The sequence below is a fragment of the Sceloporus occidentalis genome, unplaced genomic scaffold (genome assembly GCF_023333645.1).
Source record: "Sceloporus occidentalis isolate IW3139 unplaced genomic scaffold, rSceOcc1.0.p SCAF_62, whole genome shotgun sequence".
NCBI classification, from domain to species: domain Eukaryota; kingdom Metazoa; phylum Chordata; class Lepidosauria; order Squamata; family Phrynosomatidae; genus Sceloporus; species Sceloporus occidentalis.
In genome coordinates this window covers 3627911-3649113 of record NW_028317042.1, presented here as the reverse complement: position 1 = coordinate 3649113, position 21203 = coordinate 3627911, and the positions used below count along the sequence as shown (strand labels likewise).

The 21203-nt window shown below is 40.2% G+C and overlaps 1 protein-coding gene across 3 annotated transcripts in view; it reads left to right on the top strand.

The window, feature by feature from the left end:
- The window catches only part of LOC149287317 (glutamate receptor 1-like), an 89334-nt gene extending 85500 nt beyond the window's left edge, over positions 1–3834 (top strand). For all 3 annotated transcript variants that reach the window (XM_089493061.1, XM_089493059.1, XM_089493060.1), the window contains 2 exons: positions 2477–2611; positions 3646–3834. In XM_089493061.1, coding sequence (XP_089349187.1) covers positions 2477–2611; positions 3646–3834 — 324 coding nt within the window. The remainder of the gene's footprint in view (positions 1–2476; positions 2612–3645) is intronic.
- Positions 3835–21203: the final 17369 nt, after the last annotated feature.

The following is a 21203-nucleotide window of genomic DNA, read 5'->3' as shown; positions in this document are numbered from 1 at the left end:
TATCATTGGCCATTACTAAGCAATACCTTATGTATCCTAAAAACACATTATGTGTGAAGTTCAGGGGGGTCATGCCTTGAAATTTTTGACCTAAATGTCCTTTATAACTACACAAAACGCAGAAAGAGCCAATGAGAATTTAGATACCTTTATGCTGGGGTTATTCTTGCAGCATATACTTAAACATATCATCTAAATACCCACATATCTACACTGTGTACAAATAACCTTCATATCCTTATTTCATGTTCTGATAAAACACATGCAGCTAGGTAGAGGTATCCCCCATTTATTGAAAATTTGCCACTTAGCTTCTACAAAAGACCTACATTGGTACCTATTTTCGGGAATCAAAAGAAATCCGAAGAGCATTTTTGCTTTTAGGGTTTCATACGAACACTCTGCTTTCGGATAGCAGAGTAAGCCTGTATTTCAGATATTTTTAATCAGTCATGTTCTAAAATTACCATAATTCCTAAATTATACTCAAAAAGATATCCTTCATATAGAGAATGGAGACATAGTTACCTCAATTGGACACATACATGCCATTGGGCACTAAAGTCCATGTTGACAGTTGAGTTACAGAGCTAATTTGACAGCACTTGTCAAACCAAACTCAATCACCAAGTCATCTGTTCACCAAATATTAAGATGCTGTCAAGTTGAGTCAATAGCCTTCGAGATTGGAATTTTTGGAAAAATTGTATCGGGATGGTGTCAAACCCTGTTGATATAGACTCTACTCCTGTGGAGTTTGCATTGGGTTTTTGTTTTTGTCAAAGTTGCCAGTCAACTTGGACCTTAAGTTGGTCAGTCTTTAATTTATTGAGATTTTGAATAGTAGCCCTTAACTAAAACTGTCAATAAATGGTCGCTAAAGCTTGAATTCTATGAGGACTAGCACAAAGAAAATCTCATATATAAATGTATTAAGTTTTTAGGTCATGTGTACCCCATTTTTTTATATTTATGTAAGAAACTCAATACACTTTAAAGTATGTTTTAATGAAATTATTTTAGTAGGGCCTTAAATACAGGAGAGGGGGGGTTAGCTTTTATTCTTCTTTTCTGTCTCTTAGCTTCATAATGAATAGTGAATTATTATAACACGTCATTATGAGAACTTGTGAAGTTCAACTGTAAACCTCAGTCCACCACAAAACATTTTTTTCGGCTTTACTTTACATTTGGGCAACAGAAAAGTTAATTTACAAGATTTAACAGTATAAGACGAACCAAAATATATATACAACCAAGATCTGTCATTACATATGGTTTCATACAAAGGAGAGAGATAGAGAGGGGGAGAGAGAACACATTTATCACACCCAACAATACACGTCAACCTATTTTTTTAGTTTAATTATATTAGTGGGGCTCTTAAATACAGAAGCGGGCGGAAAGCGTTTATTCCTCTTTTTTGTCGGCTTTGTGGTGCATGCCTATGATCTGAAGCAGTTCTTCCAAGGCAAGCGGGTTCAGATGACCACACGGTGTGGGATGTAGAGTGCATTGTGATACAGGGTGGGGTGTAAGGATTTCATGGGATCAGTTATTTAGAATGGGGTCACGGCATTTAGAATTTATGTGTGCTGTGTCTGGCGGTTGACAAACCTTTTTGAAGTATGTATATACTCTAAATACAGGTTCAAACTTAAAGTTACATGTTGGTGAGGAGACGCCACTATTCCTTATAGGATTCCAATAGCTCCATAAAATACACCAAATATTCACCAATATTCTATTATTTTTTTTAACTTTTTTGGAAAGTTGACTGGTGGATGAAACCACTGGACCATCAGTGCATTTCTTCAAACCTGGTAATCATCCAGAATCTGAGGAACATGGCAAAATTTCAATAGAGCTGTAAAGTCTTGACAAGCAACAGACTACATTATTTCCTACTAAGAGTAACCAACATGGATCAAACATACCGTAATACCAGGGCCATAGGCAACTTTATCCTAAGGATAATTAAATTCCCAAATCTCAACCTCAATTGGAATCAGATATTAGTTGTGGCAGTTTTACCAAGACCATCAGAAAAAAGGTTTTTCTTTTTGCTTTGCTCAACAGATTTTTAATTCCAAGTGATTTAAGAGCTTGCATTCTGCTGACACGTTTTTAACAGTGTCATACAGCATTTAAAGTTTTCATCCATAGAAAAGCCTCCCATCACTTCTTAGCTAAGCGGAACCCTGCTCTCCAGATTATCTCTGAGAATTATTATTTTTTTTGGACAACTTCAAAAAGGTTTAACCTCTTAATTGCAACCTGCAAAATAAGTAGAAGGGAAGTAGTTGACATGGGCCTGCGAGATGTTTTCTATTGTATGTGTGTTTTATGAAAAATCGTGGATGTGGAAGGATCAGACAGTTTGGGGAAATGGACTGTTCACCTCTACATTTCATAACATGTTTTTTCTTTCTCTTTCTGTCTACTCCTTTTCTTCTTTTTTTTCGGTTGATTCCAGGACAAGACAAGCGCTTTGAGTTTGAGTAATGTGGCAGGAGTCTTCTACATCTTGATCGGAGGTCTAGGGTTGGCCATGTTGGTTGCTCTTATCGAGTTTTGCTACAAGTCCAGGAGCGAATCAAAGAAGATGAAGGTGGCATCTAATCTGGCGGACATTTCGTTACTTCTATCTATAACCTTACAAATATTTATATTACCATTTAAAAATGTAGATCTTCTATAAGATGTTCATCCCATTAAGTATATTTGTGTAGTCATAGTCACCAAGGTATCATGCCCTACAGAGTCACAGAGACAGTACACATGGCAGTGTATCCTGTGCAAATAAGGGTTTCAGCAGAAATAGGTAGAGACTAATCAGAAATAGTCACCATAATAGGTTTATTCACTAAAAGAGTGTTTGGAGGAGAGTGTTGCACCAGAAGATCACTTGTGGACCCTCATAATGAATAGTGAGATGAGAGTACTGAAGTCACAACTCTTCTACACACACAGTCCTTTTTGTGAATAAACCCCTATGTGTTGTTCCATAAATCATACCCAAATATGTCTAAATAAAATGTAAGCCACTATTTATTTCAAACATTTTTATTATTGTATTTCTGTTTTGTAAAGGGGCAAGATCGTGCAAGAATTATTCACGTGCTTCCCTACCCACCCACATCTTTTCTGCCCCATCCTGACTGTTTATTAATTGGAATAATCTTATATATGATTTATGTCTACCATTTAACATGGTATTCAATAATCATTTTATATCACCATGCAAACACATTGAAGTAAACCAAGCTATACAGTAAATAAATATATAGCGTATATATTTACATGATATGCTGGAAAAAGCTAAATTTTAGGCACTTTGCATCTTCAAGGTTATCTTCTAAATAAGGATGTTCCCCAAAGGTCTTCTCAACAGTTAGGCAAATCCTAACTATTTTACTAATCCTTTTAAATAAAATCAATTCTACAGACAATTGGCTGTCTGCTAATAATTATCAAACTGTCAAAACTATTTCTCCACCTGATAGCATATCAAATGGCAATTTCGTTTCTTTTCTGCTCGCAGACTTAGCTTAGTCTTTTTCTAAATCTAGGTCAATGTGTAAAGAAAAAAAATACCGTCTGACGTAAGGGACAGGGGTTGAACGCCCCTGTTCTTCTCAAAAGGGTTTCTGTTTGATTCCACAGCAAACGGTTACAGAAACTGTACGGATGGGAACTTTACCCAGGCCTTCCACGGCAGGAGGAAGCGGTGAAAACGGTCGAGTGGTCAGCCATGATTTCCCCAAATCCATGCAGACAATTCCATGTATGAGCCACAGTGCAGGGATGGCCCTGGGAGCCACTGGATTATAATACCAGCAGAATTCACTTTGCTTAGTGAAGGAATGACACTCTCCCTTTCCAGTGCCAAAAAAAATAAAATTAAAAAGGACAGCATCCTAAGGACTTTTTGCAGCCACTCAAAGATCTGTTTTTCTTTTATTGTCCTTTTGCCTCCAGCAACAAAACTATGAGTCAGTAATTGCAATAAAGAGCTGATTTCGGGAAGAAAAGGAGATCCTACCCTGTGGGCTGGACATTTGAATGTTAACAATAGACTCTGATCCCACATATCTTCAGCTCACCAACTCTTAGTATAATCAATTGTTAGGGATATTATTTTCACCAGTTTATTTGAGACACTTGTTTTTGTCTAATTTCTTTCCACTTTTTTCCTGCGTTAGCTGTATAAATTTGAAAGCGCGGCACACACACAAATATGACGGCCTAGCTGAATCATTCTGAAAAGAGAACTTTCGTACCTTCATACAAGGATATGTTCCTCTTTCCAATTAGGAGAAACAGATTGACAATATAAAATAGTAAGTCAGATTATGACAGGAAACAGTCGCCATTCTACAGGGAATACGGAAGTAAGCAAAAAAAAAAAGACAAAAATACGATTTTGACAGCTCATTGCTCATTACAATCATGACAAAATATTTTGTGAAGTAGACCTGAACCCACCAGGAACAGAATCACATTCTGTGTGGAACAAAAAGACATTTGGAAGTAGCATGAAATGTCAAGAAAGTCCAAGACAAAAGTTTCCATGGGTTGGGAAGTTTGATCATAAGCCATGAGGCGTGCTGTTTTGGTTTCTACACACAACATATGGAACTCAAAATCAGTTGAAATAATTGTTAAAGTGGTTGCTTTTAAAACAGCAATATGAAAGCTACTTGACGCGGTGACAGGTGTATTTCAACATGAGCAAACTCAGACTTTGCTGTCGACTGCCGGAATGACACCAACATCAAAAGAATACAAGGACTAATGTAAGGGTTGTGCCTACACAAACCTTAAACATCCTATCAAGTTAGACCGCCACTTTTTTGTTCCCCTTCCCAATTTCTGTTTTTGTTTTTAGCTCCATTCTCGGAAGAACGTTAATGTCTCTGAAAAATTAACAGTTTAGAAGTTCATGTTTTGGACTGTTTCATTTTGTTTTCTTGCTTATATTATCGGTTCCTGTTCAGATGTGGAGCTTGTAACAAAGAAAGATTATTTTACTTTTGATTCTCTGTTAAAAAAGTTATTCTGACGGTGTGGAGTGGAAGCATATTCTTTCTAAGAACTCCTAAAAAAAAACAAAAAACCTGGGGGAGAATTGCAGCCATCTGACAGTTGAACTGTCCTGTGTGTCTCAAGAAATGGGAGAGGGATTGTGTCTGTTCAGTGACTTAAGAATGAGACTTGGTGTGGGACAGGACAACACGAGTGTTCACTTGTAATTTGTATTTTTAATACTCTTTCTTAAAAACAGCTGTGTGGAGATACACTTGGTTTTTAATCCCAAAAGTGGACTTCACGTTTAACCCCTTCAGGCGTTTCATTCCATTATTCCTCTTTGATACCTGGATATTTTCTTCACAAGGCTGTATTTGTTTAAACTCTGATGTCAAAAAGTGCTAAGCGAGAATATGTTTGATCATACAGAAGCATCTTTTCATTTTTTAGGTTGCGTTGGTGGGGAGATGGTTACTCTCTGCTGGAAATATTTGCTTCTTGACTACTTCTTTTGTTTTATTTTTTCTTTGAACTGATATAAAAAGGACGTGATCTCTTTCACTAACGGGCTTCATAGAGCTGTTTTTTTAATACAGTGTTTCTCAATCTTTTGTACGTGTACCCTTTTACTAAAATGTTAGTACTGTTTTCATCATTGATAGTTATACAAGGGGTAGGTGCTTTACAGTCGGGCTACTTGGTTGGCAAAAATCATGTACTTGGGTACTTGGTAGAAACAAAAGATTCAGAAGCACTGCCTTGATAATCTGGAGTGCAAATGTGTATGGTTTGAATGCAGGGCCTGGCCTACCATATAGGTAAATACTGAGCTGGTGTGTGTGCTGGTATAACATTTATTTAAGTACTATTAGGCAAGTGTGAGGGGGCCAAGACAACTAGGGGTTATGTTCACAGATCTCACTGATTTAACTGTTACAGGGCTCCATGGATAGGCAAAGTGTCAAAGATACCGGTGTCCGTGGCAAGGTTTGTTAAGGTCCATAGAACATCAGTAACCCCTTCTGTCCCCTATGGACGTACCGGTACGTAAAAAAAACACATCTAAAGAAACCCCATATGGACGTACCGGTACATACTGACCTTCTTGCAGCGGCCGTCCCTGCCGCTACTCGGGAGATTAGGCTTGGCAGCCTGGACTCCCCCCTGTCAGCAGAAGCCAGCATCGCTGGCTTTCTGTGGGCTGATCTCATGTAACAGCTTCCGGCGCGAATGCCGGAAAACTGTTATATTTTTAAATGCCCGATCACGCGATCAGTGCTGGCGTCACCCAGAAGGTCATCGGAGGACAGGATATCCCCTGCAGGGTCTGTCCATATCCGATCACTCCGATGAGGCACAGATCATAGTGTGATCGGTACAGGGGTATCGCAGGGAGGCGAGTGAGAAACCATGTTTGCTCGCTTTTCTCCCATGCTGAAAAACGAAACGTAGAAAAAAAAATTGTTAGTGATTTAAAAAAATAAAAATAAAAACAATCACTAAAATAATACAATAAACAATAATAAAAAAAAACCAATAAAGTGAACTAAGTGATGTCATTGTGACATCACTGCCATTAGTAACATGTTCAAGAGGTCCCTAAGAGGACATGGCAATGAACAATCAATGAAATGTTCAACTTTCCAGCAAAGCTTCTAGGGAGTTAGAACCAGGGGCGGGTCAGCCTTGGGCCAAGGGGTATTTGCTCCACAGTTAGATCTAAAATTCTTTAAATATGGCCGGTGTGATTTGGATGGGTCCAACTGTGAAGGCAGAAATGCAGCTGGATGACATAAAGCAAGCAGCTATTACAAAAAGGCTCCGAAAAAGGTAAGGAAGTGAGTGAGGGAGTTAATATACATATATGTTAGAGTGAGTGTGTGTTAGCATGGGTGTGTAAGTTTGTGTTGGGGGGAGTGTGTGTTAGTATGAGTGTGTGAGAGTGATTGTGTGTGTGTGTTACATGAGTAAGTTGGTGTTAGCATGAGTGTGTATGTGTGTGTAAATGTAAGAGTGTGTGAAAATGTGTGCCAGTGCATAGGTTAGTTACTGAGGGGGCAAGGGGCCAACAGATACCAGCCTTCCCTTGATTAGAACCCTAAGTGCTGACCTTGTTTGAATGTATGCGTCTGAGACAGTGTTGGATACTAGAGCTATTTGTGGACTACGCCACCCATAATGCTTAGCCAGGCGGACAAAACGCTAATGTTTCAGCAGACATGGAAAGAGGGAGGTTAGGCTATCAGCAGACCTATGCAGTTTGGGTTTAAAAGACATTAGCTCTGTTCCTTTGATGACCTGCTGAAGATCTCTTGAAGCGCTGGACTCCAATGCTTTTTACCTGTTTCATGAAAGGTAATTCATTCTCTTGGTGATACAACCATGTTATGAACTAAAAAATCAGCAAATAACAGTACAAAATGAAGCTCCACTTTTAAATAGAGTTTGTTTTTACTGTTTTGGAAAAAATATATCAAGTAGTACGGTTGTCAACTACATAGAATCTATAGAGGACAAATGGTTTTCTATACATTGTGGTCGCGGAATAGCAAGGGGATGTTTATATCAAGAGAAACTGATTTTGATGCACGCATGTGTATTGCAGTAGGTCATTTGAATCCGATATGTCACAAGAAGAGCAGAAGCAGCAATCTCCTGATCTGACCACTAGCATCAATTTCTGCTGGTGGGGTGTATAGATATTTGTATGCTTTCCATAGAAAAAGAAAAAAAAATGGGAAGGTGTCAATAATAAGCAAATGCAGCTTTTTCTTCTTTTTGATACTTATGAAGTAAAATAGCATTAAACATGATAAAAGTATTTTGAATTTTAAAGGTGGTATGCCCTTTGTAGACACAGTCTGAAAATGTACCTCAACGCATCCCGGAAGAGAGCCATGTTTTAACGGACCATTGCCACTCCTTTGGGACAGTGGATTCTGGAACATACATTTGTATTAGTTCAGCGAATCTTCTTTTAAAGAATGTGCAGTGTATTTTGTTAATTGAGAATCTATACTGTTTACTTGTCTTGCTAGCCATCTGATCCAGATGTTCCAAAAAGTGGTTGGGCCATAGGCAGAAGCTGTTTAGAAATGTCAGCTGGGGGCTTGCAGGTCTGTTGTACTGTTCCATGTTTTTGTCATGACCCCCAGTGTTCCAGAAAAAAAAAAACAGCTATTTTTTTTATTACAAATTATATTTAACAGGAAACAAAATCCCATCATGGACATGTGGACCATACCATTAAACATCTGTGTTTTAATACTAGCCAGCTTCCTATATGAATAAACTATTGGAGGCTGTACTTTGTGAAATCGTGTTTAAAGGCAGATTTGTAAACAATATTTATTTGATGCAGAATGTCTTGCTAACCGCTGAGTCCAAAGTGATGACGTAGAGGGGTCAAAGTAACACAAATAAGTTCTTTAATTCAAGGTTAAATTGAGCGACAGCAAACAAAAGCAGAGGAATGAAGGCCACACAGGAAGAAAATTGTAAATGTTTTTGTTAAAATAAAATAATGTAAGCCAAGCTTTTAAAAAGTTTAAAGGGTATTAAACACTTGTGTTTGGGCACCCATGCAGAAGATATAAAAGGCCCAGGGCTCCGTTCCAATGACTCATTTCATGTGGAAAGAATAAACAGTGAAGATGGTCAACCTAATCTTCACCTCAACAAACGTGCACACCGAGAGGCACAGATTTATTCACTAGCCGTTTGGGGCCAATTTTAGGCCAAACCTGGTAACCCTTAGTCTAGGTAACAAACTTGTCACCCAACTGCTATCTGTGTCACCCAGGAGCGGAGATCTGTGCTCTGTGCAACCTGCGCAAGGACTGCTAGCCAGTCATAGAGGAACATGCGCAAAGAGGCAAAGCGGCACAGGGTAAGAGAGGGCAACAGGATAGTGCTATGCTGGGCAAGTGGTTAATCTGCTCATTTGAGGGTTTGTTTAAACATTTGAACTCCCTGACTTCACTAAGCATTATGAAGGGCCATCCCCAATTAGATTCTCCTGCAAGAGTTGGCCCTGAACAATGCATTGGTAATGTTGGGAGGTTTTTTAACTGTACATCACGCAGGGCTTATTCAGCCCTTTTTGCAACTCACATTACCTAATGATGTTGCAACGTTCAGCTACTTTTTTCATCAAAGTATCACTGATCGTATATGTTGTCATTTATTTGAAGACAGTCCTTTAAGGATTGTATCAAATAATAGGACTCCGCTTTTACAGACATATCTAATGACAGATATTTGTAAATGGCATTTTTAAATATTTGAAGTGACAGGCTTCAAATGACATTCAAGTCTTGGCGGGCCCCTAAAAATGAAGCAACAAGGTCTGAATCATAAAAAGAAAAATGAGATTAAATATTAAAAAAACTCCTTTTTTTAAAAAACTAATAAACCTTACATGGAAGATAGACTTTCGTTTTCCTGCTTCTTTCACCGAATAATGATTTAGGTGTAAAATCCAGTCAGCTAGGATTATAGAATACACTGCAGTGATATTTGAAGCATCTGTTGCCAGGCAACCCCTCTGGACCACCGAAGAAGAGGCATCTACGTTACCGACTGTGAAATGTCAAGGTCTAAGAACAGTGAATTCTGGTTTTCTAGTAAAAGGCAGTTAATTAACCTCATATTTGCACAAAACACATTTCTATGTAAAATAATTTTACTATTTCCTGCGTGGGATAAAGGGCAGCCCTCGGCTGATGAACGCTATTAGAATTACAAACAAGCAGCCTCGGGAATGTTTAAGCCTGCAGACTACGGCTCCTATTATAAAGGCATCGCTGAGCATGATTAGAGTTGTAGTTTAAGGCAGCAGGCATGCCTTTGGTTACAGGCAAAGTATAACAAAACACAGCCATGTCTTCTTAAATCTTCATGCCTGTTTATGTGATGTAGTAGGCCGGTTTGACGATATGAGAGCCATAGTCCACAGACAGTATATAAAAAACAATAAACAGGGGTAGTCTGGCCCAGGGGGGGAGAGGGTCAACCCCCCCACTTAAAAAAAAGGGCCTGTCAGATTGGGATTAGCCCATTCGCAAGAGGCAGGAACTTGGGGAACCCCGCAGTAGAAGTATAGCTGCGAGCAGCTAGAATGAATACTCAAGGGTGGTAAAGAGGTGAGGAGAGGGAGGATGAATGAAAGAGTAAGACAGAGGGTAAGGAATGGTCTTTACCTGCCCCCAGACCAGAAAGTGCCAGCCCTCCTCTATACATGAGTTATCACTTATCGCTGATCAAGTATTAGTATCTGTTTCATACCAAAACAACTATATTTCATTCCAATTGCACTCAGGCCAGCCTGCCCCTGGTGTGTTAGCATGAGTGTGTATGTGTAATTGTGTGTTAGAGGGTGTGTGTTTACATGAGAGTATATGTGTGTGGGTTAGCATGAGTATATATGTAAATGTGTTTAGAATGTGTGCTAGCATGAATGTGTGTGTGTAAGTGTGTGTCAGTGTAACAGTGTGTGTGGAAATATATGCGCCAGTGCTAAGTACTGGGGTCAAGAGATTAAACATGGATGGAGATCTGTGCTGTTGCACATTAATGGGTTAAGCTTTTCATTCTTGGGTGCAGGCAAAAATTAGGGACAAAATAGGATGTTTCCTACAAATCGTGGACCAGGATAGAAAAGTAATACAATGGTGGGTGGTGTAGGATAGGGCTATTATGCATTTTGGAAGATTTACAAAATAATGACAATAATCACTTCACATATTTCCATTTTTTCCAAGCTTTTCCCTTTTTTAATTTCTTACTTATATTAATAGTCTCCTGATTTACAATAATCCTGAAGGTACAGTCTGTTCTGTTTCGTACATGTTTGTTAGGTATGAAATCACTGTGCCAGACGTTTGTGTGAAACAACTGTTTGGATATCCATCCTGCTGTGGATTCAATGAGGAGCGCACAAACCATAGCCGATAAGCCTGTTTCCTGCAAATGTATATCCCCAATGCCGAGACAGGTCACAAACCATATGCAATGATGGAAAGCAGGTGGTCTCTGTTGATCAAAACCTCACAAACAAAACATTCTTCAGCACCAGTTTCTATCCAGAAATACAAAATGGTGTCTAGTGGTTTCATTGCAGGCCAACTGCTCCTGAGCAATTCATTACTTCCTTTCCAATAAATTATGTAAGTCAATCACAGGTAATTAATAACTATTAAGTAATGCATTACGCATATGAAGCAGGTCTCTAGAAAGATGAGCCTGGATAAAGCTTACCTTTATGTCAAAAGCAAGAGAGAAAAAAGACAAAATGTCAAAGAGTGCTCTTATAAAATGTAACCTGTAGGGCCATTTGAGTCTTCTGGCGCTGATCAAGTCTGGAGTAAAATTAGGCCAAATATTTACAAGTCAAATTGAACCCTAAATTGAATTAGTAGTTTATATATTAAAAATATATGGCATTGACACTGGATTAATCTGATATAAGAACTAGACTTGCGCATTCGTCTTCGGGCGAACATGTAAACGAGCACGAAGAGGCCGTTTTTTTGTTCATGCCAAAGACGCGCCGAAGAGAATACAGTGCCGGCAAAACGTAGGAGAAGACGAAGACTCACAACCACGAAGAAACGTTTTTGCCGCGCAGCCGCCAAAATTTCAAACAGGAGTGAGCTGATCCTCGTCTCTCCAATCAGCTCACTCTTGTGACGTCACGCTAAGGGTCCAGAGCTTGCCTGAGAGATCCATTCTGCATCCGAGCGTTACAGAGAGATTGTTCTGTTCTGTGTGAGACTGGTAAGCCTCAGCCTGCCATTTCTCACAGTGTACTTCATCCTCACTTCAGTTCTACTGAATTAATATTTAATAATAATAATTTGATTAATTTAATAATGTTTTTATTTAATTTGTCATCAACTGTGTAGTGCTGTTTAGTTGACAGTGCACTCAGTGCCTCACTGGCACTGGGGTACCCTTGCCCTGGGCTGGCACTAGTGCCTACTGCCTGTCCTGCTTAAATAAATTAAATAATAGAATTTATAAATAATTTAATAGAATATATTATTAATAATTGAATACAAATAAAATTATATATATATTTGTCAGTTATATATACTATAGTTAGTATAGTATTAGTAATAGTATACTAGTGTAGAGTGTACTGTAGACATTCAAGACATCTACTAGTGTCTAATCTAAAATCATTAATATCAATAATTCAAAAATTCTTATCTTAATAGTTAATTAAATTAGCTATAAATAAAATTAATAATTAATTACTACTAGCTTATAGTTCAGCTAATCTTATTAGTACTGGTGCTGCAGCTCTATAGTTTGTGCTTTGTTTTAGCAACAGCAAGAGACCAAGTCAACTTTTCTTAATTAATAATATTTCATTTTATTTCATTTGTTTTGCTCACCTCAGTCCATCAGTGAAGTGAACTTGTTGGGCTAGTGAGTGCAGCCGCATAAGTGCTGTGTGTTTCAGCAAGCAGTGAAGCTAACTGTTTTGCTGTGACATTTTATTTTATTTCTAATTTCTTTTCAAGAAAAATTGACTGTGTGACGACAACAACTGTACTAAGCAAAGCCTTAAGCTACTATCTGTAGTACTAAAATAATTCTAATCTTTAATCTTCTTAATCTTATCTATAATAGATTATATAATATAAATTCTAATTCATAATCTATAATCTAAGTAATTCTAAATTCTAATTCATAATCTATATTCTTCTATCTATAATCCATAATAAGTAATTCTTCCAATATTTATTATATAACATAATATAATAAATTCTAATTAATAATCTATAATATATATAAGTAATTCTTTCTAATTCATAATCTATAAGTGTTTTTAAACACTACACTACACACACAACACAAAATTTGAAATGGATCCTCCTTTTGGGACTAAGGAGGGACAAGCTCCATCTACCACCACCAGCACCACCACCAGTTCTAAGATGCAGCCTTTGCGTCGGTCTAGTCGGCCAAGTAGGCCAAGCTCTTGCTTATCATTTGGGGAAGCATTGCTTGAAGGATCATCAAGTAAAGGAAAGGCACCAAAAGCAGGCAGTAGTAGTGCAGCTAGGCCCACAAGCTCTATGGTTTTTTACGGAAAGCCTAAAGCACCAGAAGCACGTTCAAAGTTAAAGGGTAGCACAACTAGTACTTCTACTAGCCCAGTGAGTAAAAAGAAGTGGCTTTTGTCCCAAGCAGCATTTTCCCCATCCACAAGCAGCATGCAAGGTACCAAGCAGAGCCAAATTAGCAGCAAGACTCAGAGGGGTCCCAAACCAAAGCGATCTCATTCCTTCGTAGGGAAAACCACCACCACCACAACCACCACCACCCCCACCTCTACCGCCTCTACCACCACTAGTGCTGTGCCTACTGTTCCCACCGGTACCGCCACGCCATGTCCTCCTAGTACCTCTAGCAAGCCACCAAGTCCTTACAATATTTTTGTAAAGACAGTTAGAGAGAGGGCTACACATAGTGGAACTCCACCTAGCGAGGTAGCAGAGGAGCCTGAGACTGAGAGGCCAAGTGCAGAGTCTGTTCTTCCTGCTCGCACTACTACTAGTCACGAGTCTCACGATGATATCAGTCTTAGCTCCAGCCTAGCAGGAATTCCATTCGATCTGGCTAATTAAGAACTAGACTATGAGCCAGAGGAAGTAGAGGAGATGAGTGGTCAGGAATCAGATTCCTCAGGGAGCAGTGTCCAAATGACTAGTGCACAATTTTCCTCTGAGCCTCCACCTTCTCCGCTACGATCATCACCATCACAACCACCAGCAGCAGCAAAACCTACCAAATCTAAAGTTAAAGCAATTAACAGTCGCACTATGGCCAGTACTGTTACCACCAGTCCCACCACCACTAGTTCTGCCTCTGTTCATCCACCCCGAGCAGTAGGAGCAGCACCCAAGGCACAATCCAAGGCTATGCGCGCCCCAATTTGGGAGCACTTTGAAAATGTTGAAGAAGGGCGCTATGTGCAAACATTGTGGGAAGCTAATAAGCAGAGGGAAAGTGTCTGGCCATTTTACCAGTGCTAGCATGAAGCATCACCTCAGCACTCAACACAACGCTGTGCTATTGGGGAAAGATGCAGAAGTAAAACTTAGTGCAGACAGCATAGCTGGTGGCCGTGGAAAAACCCCAACAGCTGCTTCTGAGCAAATAGCAGCAGTAGCAGCTAGTGCTGGCAGCCAGAAACCAAGGCAGGTTGGAGCACTGCATGTCCAGCCCACCCTTGAACAATTTGTGGCATTCCAATCCAAAAGGTCAATGCCCAAACAGCAGGCCAATAAAGTAACGCGACTGATTGGTCAGTTCATTGCTGTTGGAGGGCCATCCTTCTCTATGATCGAAGGGGAGCTTTTCAAACAATTGATGGCTGCTGTGGCTCCACAATATACAGTCCGTCACGTTCCACTTTCAGAAGGAACATTGTCCCCTCATTGTATCGGTCCTGTGTTGCAGCAGTGAAAGAGGAGCTTTCCAAGGCTGCTGGTCAGTCTGTTCATTTCACAACAGATTTGTTGAGTGCACCTAGTGGGCAGCATGCCTTTCTTTCTTTGACAGCACACTGGTGGCAGCCCGGTGTGCCCAAGGAAGCTGCTGCAGCAGGCTACCGATCATTCCTTCTCCATGCAGAAGTGATGAATGAAAAGCACACTTCCCAAAATATTCTGCATGCGATGAGGAAAATGTTTAGCCTTTGGGTGGGAGCAGAGGCAGGCACCAATGTTGAAGTTGGTTTTGTGGTAACTGACGGAGGTGCCAATATGGTGAAAGCGCTGCGAGATGGTCATATTGTTGGTGTGCGCTGTGCAGCCCACATCAGCCATCTTGTAGTGAAGGCAGCAATGTCAGAAGGAACTAATGTGGCAGCAGTAGTTCTGTCCCGCTGCAGAAAGATTGCTGGGCACTTTCACCATAGTGTTAAGGCTAGCCAACTTTTGAGGGAAGAGCAAGAGAGGTCAGGTCTTCCCGTACACTGCCTACGTCAGGATGTCAGTACACGGTGGAACTCCACGTTAGACATGCTGGAGAGGATTTTGGAGCAGCAGAGGGCAATTCATAATCTTGCCTCAGAGCATAATATTGGGATTACATCTCCATTGAATAGGGATATTGGACAGTGATCGCCCAGCTAGTGGCAGTCCTTAAACCATTCAGGGATGCCACTGAAAATTTAAGATCAAACCCTGCCAGTCTGGCCCAGGTAATCCCAGTGTTCTCCCATCTAGGCAGCAAGATGGATGTGTTCCTTGAAAACCATGAGGCTGTTCAAGGTGGCACTCTACATCCTGACGTAGCAGCCATAGTCAGGAAGCTGAAGGATCTGCTAAAAGTACAACTTCGCAAACGCATGGAAGAGTGTCCCGAAATGATGCTAGCGTGCCTTTGCGATCCAAGAATTAAGGGAAAGCTAGCTTTGAAATACAATGTTCTCAGTAGCTACCGGGAGCAATTGGTCAACAAGGTGCATGACTGGCAGCGTAAAATGGGAATGCTGTCCGAGGAGGGAGAGGTGCAGGAGGAGGAAGAGATTATGTGGTCTGCTACTCCTAGCAGCAGCATCAGCAGCAGTGCCACAAGCAGCACAACAACACAGCTGAGTGGAGCAGCTGCGTTTTGGGAAGAGGCACTTGGTTGTATAGTTGGACCATCTGACAGAGCTAGCAGCAGAAAGGAGAGTAGTGCTGCTGAAATGGTCAAACTTTACCTCTGTGAAGTTCCTTCTGCACCTAATGTTGATCCTCTTAGCTACTGGGATGAAAAGAAGAGTGTGTGGCCTTCACTCTCATGGGTTGCGCAGCAGCTTCTATCATGTCCGCCAACCACTGTTCAAAGTGAGCGCGTGTTTTCTATGACTGGAAACATACTGAGTCCACAGCGCTCACGCATGGCACCTCATCTGATGGAGCAGATTGCCTTTCTTAAATTCAATCTGCCCAAGTTGGGTTACCCAGCTCTTAGCTTGGAAAGTTAATTTTCTTTCTCTTTCTTTTCTTTCACCGCTGGTTGTGGTGCCAGCGTTTCTTCTCTGCCAGTTCGCTTCCTGGCTAGTGCCATGCCTCAAATGTCCAAAATGTTCAAGGTAGTTTCTCCCCCTGGCTGTGTCTGTTTGCGGTATAGCAATGTCTGCTACCTCCGCCGGTGTAGCCAATTTACGCTAGGGCCTTGTGTCTGAGCTCTGGAAGTCCGCTCCCAAACGCCAAGGACTGACAGTGTTTGGATGCTTTGCCCTGGGGTGGAACAGGTGAGCGGGTCGCCAATTGCCCACTCATTCGCCTTTCCCAATGCTGCTGCTGCTGCTGGTGGTGGTGGTGGTGCCAGCATCTCTTCTTTGCCAGTTCGTTTCCTGGCTGGAGTCATGCCCAAAATGTCCCTAATGGTAAGGGTAGTTTCTCCCCCCTGGCTGCGTCTGTTTGCGGTGTGGCAACGCCTGCTACCTCCGCTGGAGTGGCCAGCTTACGCTAGGGCCTTGTGTCTGAGCTCTGGAAGTCCGCTGCCAAACGTCTAGGACTGACAGTTGTTTGGATGCTTTGCCCTGGGGTGAAACAGGTGAGTGGGTCACCAATTGCCCACTCATTCGCCTTTTCCATTTCCTTTTCCATTTCCATTTCATTTTTTTCCATCTGATACACAACCTACCAAACATAACATACACAATAACACATATAACACACAGTGACAACACACATAACACACATAACACATATAACACAGTGACATAACACATTACACACATAACACACACACATGTAAAATTCACAAATCACAAGGACCTTTCCTCCTGTTATTTGTCCTGGCCTTCACTTCTACACTCACTAGCATTAACGCTATAACTCACACTTCACCCTATAACATTTTTCCATCCACATAGCTGACAACAGACCCAACTTTTTCAGGGACAGTCCTGCTTTTTTCCTGTCCCATCAAATTTAGCTAAACTAGGTATGCTAGTGCACATAGGTATAGCTGGGTAGGGTAGCACTACAACATTAAATAAATATAATAAAGTAAATAATAATAATAAATATAACTTTAAAATAAAATTCAATAAACCCATTAAAATTAAAATTAATTTATTATTTAGACATAATATATCTTTAACCAAAACAGTGCACTGCTAATAATCTTAAAAATAACCGTACATTAACCCTAAGCTAATTTTTAGTTCTTGTTCAACATTTTTCCATTCGCTTACCTGCCAACACACCCAACATTTTTGTGGACAGTCCTGCTTTTTTCCAGTCCTGTCCAGTAAAAGTTGGGTTGTTGCAAAGTATGCCATTATAAATAGGTAGCAAATGTTAGGCATGTATTACAAGTGGTCCAAAATCAATTTAAAAATGTAAAATAATCCCTATTCTTTTATGAAACATCTATGGATGTGTGACTGTGTATGATAAAAAGGAGGCCAAGTTCCTTGGAGCATTTGTCTAGGTCATTTTGTGTACAGTACACCTCGGTACGTGTGTGCAACTCTATTGGTCGTTTCGGCAAGGGGCTCTCCTGCCATCAACGAATGACGTGCATTCTGCAGTCCTGCAATTCATTTGTTGATGCCAGACGAGCCCCCTTCCGGCGACCAATAGAGTCGCACACACGTACCTTCACGGCGCGAACGCATCTGCTGCTGCTGCTTCTCCGATGGGTTCTTAACCCCGTATTAACCCCTGCTACGCAGCCAGGAGAAAATGAATATGAAACGAGCACGATGAATGTCCACGAATATTCGCCCGAAAAGAAGACAGGAACGGGCGAATATTCGCGGAATACGAAGGGGTTTTTTTCTCCGAAGACGAGTACAAAGACGAACACGAAGAGCCCCCTGGTGCCCAAGTCTAATAAGAATGTCCAGTACAGTCCCCTCAACCTAACATACACTATATGGACACCTGACCTTTACACTGACAGGGACTTCGCATTCTAAATACATAGACATTAATATGAATTTGGTCCCCCCTTTGCAGCTATAAGAGCTTCTGTTGTGTTTCTGTGGGATTTCTTGTCCATTCATTTGTGAGATCAGGCACTGACGTTGGACGAGAAGGTCTGGCTCACAAACTCCATTCCAGTTCATCCCTAAGGTGTTTGATAGGGTTGAGGTCAGGGCTCTGTGCGGTCAGTCAAGTTCTTCCAAACCAACCTCATCCAACCATGTCTTTATGGAGCTTGCTTTGTGCGCTGGGGCACAGTCATGCTGGAATAGAAAAGGGACACCCCCAAACTGTCCCCAGAAAGTTGGAAACATAGCATTGCCCCAAATGTACGCTGAAGGGGACATACACCAGTGCCTCAGTTCCAGGTATCCTTCATAGTTTGCTTGATATCCTCAACAAAAAAAACACAACATCAACAACCAGCATTATATGCAAATAAACACATTCAGACAATAATTTGCACATGAAGCCAACATAGCAATGTTTGATATCTTTTGTCAATACAGACACAGACTGTTGCGTTTCATGCACTGAATATTTGTGGCTTCCAGCTCTGAATATACAAGTAAGACCAAGAGGCCCATTCTATTCCAAATACCTTAGATTACAAGAAAGGTAACCTGAGGCATCAAGCATGTGGCTCAGCACCTACAAATCCTTCAATGTTCCAAGCCACTGAACATAAATGGAACAGATGATTGTGCTGGCAGGAACAATCTGGTGCCACCGTATTCCATCAAACTAAGAAGAAACTCATTCATCCTGCAACAGCTAATCACCCTTTTCCACTGGAGACCACTGATGTGTGATGAAAGTGTTAATATGCATTGCAAGACGATTTCCCTTTGGGAGCGGATTTTACTGCATTGCAGAATGAGACATGAATGTCAGAGATATAATGGAACTATTACGTGGAATTGTGTTAGTATTACAAAGTGCCATGGTAACAAGGGACGGAAAAAATGCACAAGGGAATCATTTCTCTTGTACTATTATAAACAAAATATTGTTAATTTCTTGCAGACAAAATGATCTAAAAAGATAATAAAAATAAGTATTAAAGATAATAATATCTGCTGTTGAGCATCATGTAATTATTTGAAGTAGATTTATATCAGACTAGACAGGCAGAGCAAGAATTTTTGGAACAGTCTTATTCAAATAAGACATGTCATCAGATGACATATCAAACTTTAAAAAGTAGAAAAAACTGTCTTCAAGAAGTCGCTTGCTCAAAGATTAGAAGGTTCTGGGATCTAAGTTTGTTTAGTATCTCCAACTGTTTTGGTATGCAGCCCGTTGAGTCAATTTCACAATCATGTTAGTATCATTGTCATTATTGCAGGTACTTTGCAGTTAATAAAAGATCTGGCATCTGTTATTTTTATGGGTCCTTCCATTATAAATCATTATAAATTATAAACCTAAAGTTTGGCTGAGCCCAGCACAACTCACCTGCACCTAGGCGAGTTGTTTACCAGGTGGGTGAGTTTGCCAGTGCGTAGCCTCAACCAAACAGTCATTGAGTATTCAGAAGACTAAAATACAAAACAGGAGGAGGTGATTTAGCCAGTTCACATTTCTCCACTCAACCAAGTGCTTGGATCAAACCCAGCTTAAGCATTCGTTGACTCGACAGCTATATTGCATCATAGGTGACTGAGAAGCCATACGATATTATGAAATTGAATCTGGACTGGTTTTAGCAGGTGTGTGGTGAACTATATAATGACGAGTTATACTGTACCACTGTCTTTGTCTGGATCACTATATAATGATAGGAGTAATGCTAAGAAAATGTGTCATGAAAGGTCCGATTCAATTCCTGCATACGGCCTTGGTTTCTACCTACCTCAGTTCTAAGCTAATTATGAGTGCCAAGAGATTTATCAGGTGACAATTAAATCATAGGCGAGATGTTGACTATTTCTGTTTCGGTTTTTAATAATATGGTTTTTTTTGTTTGTTTCCTACGATACTTTGATATTATAGAATTTTAAGGATTCAGTCATATTCTTCATATGTTTCAAATCCTTTTGTAATGTGGTTGTGATATACAAAGTGTATCATATGCAATGAAATGGAAACAGATGAAGAGACAAATTCGTAAGCTGTTTTACAAGGTTGTTTTATTGCAGTTCAGCTGTACCGTGTTCTGCCTAATTTTCAATAAAAGCATTCCATTACAAATAAAACAAACAAACAAAAAGACAGACGTTCTGGGAAAGCATTTAACATTTAATTCATTAATGGCTCATTGAGTTGATGGTCCTAAGATTATTTATCAATGTGACCTGTGCTGGGCCAAATGCATTTTTAGTTCATTCACTGAGAGAATTTTTGGAACAAGAAATATTTCCTTGGGGTCTACTTAATTATTTAAATATGAAAATAGGGGTGTTCTTCAGTTTAAACAATTATTCTTTTCATTTTGTACCATACGCCTCTCAAGTTGGGTCTGTTTTTGGTATTTTAAGGTATCTAGTATCAATGAATGAGTGAGGGATCTACAGAAGTCCATTTGGCTTGATTTGGTGTGCTAGTCACTTATATGTTTGCTTTGTAATTTGCATTGTCATGTTTTTATTAATGTCATCCTCCAACCTTTTATTCAATTATATCTTGGACACTTTAAAATGTATCATTGTAACATCCTTCAAAAATGTTGGCAACATTTACAAGTTGGTTACAGGATACAATGTTGGGTGGGTGAGCCAGTGATGTCTAGGGTAGTTACCAGTCCTCCCATCGCAAAACCAGGGGCAGATTGTCCACTTGGGCTCAATGGGCTGATTTGCTCTTTGATCTCCCCAGCCATTCTATTTACATAATTTATCTCCTTAGCTCCACAGGGAAAAAGATAGGCGTGGAGGGGGCAGCAGGGAGCACTGCCCTGTATCAGGCCTGGTGCAGCCCCCCAAGGTAAATACATCACTGGGGTAAGGAGAAGATGGGGATGAATTCAGCACAGGAGATTGATCCAATACTATTCAATTCTTCAAAACAAAGGCACAGCTCTTATCCCTGCTGTAAACCCTTAAACTAAACTTCTCCAAAACAATTACACTGATTGACAAACAAAACCCTTAAAATATGGATTGTTTTAACTAAAATGACACTGCAGTGTTGCAAGCATGCTTATATTAAAGGTGAACAAAAAAATAATTTTTTTCTTCTGTGGTCTCATTTTCGCAACACTGATTAGCTGCTTGAAATCATTTG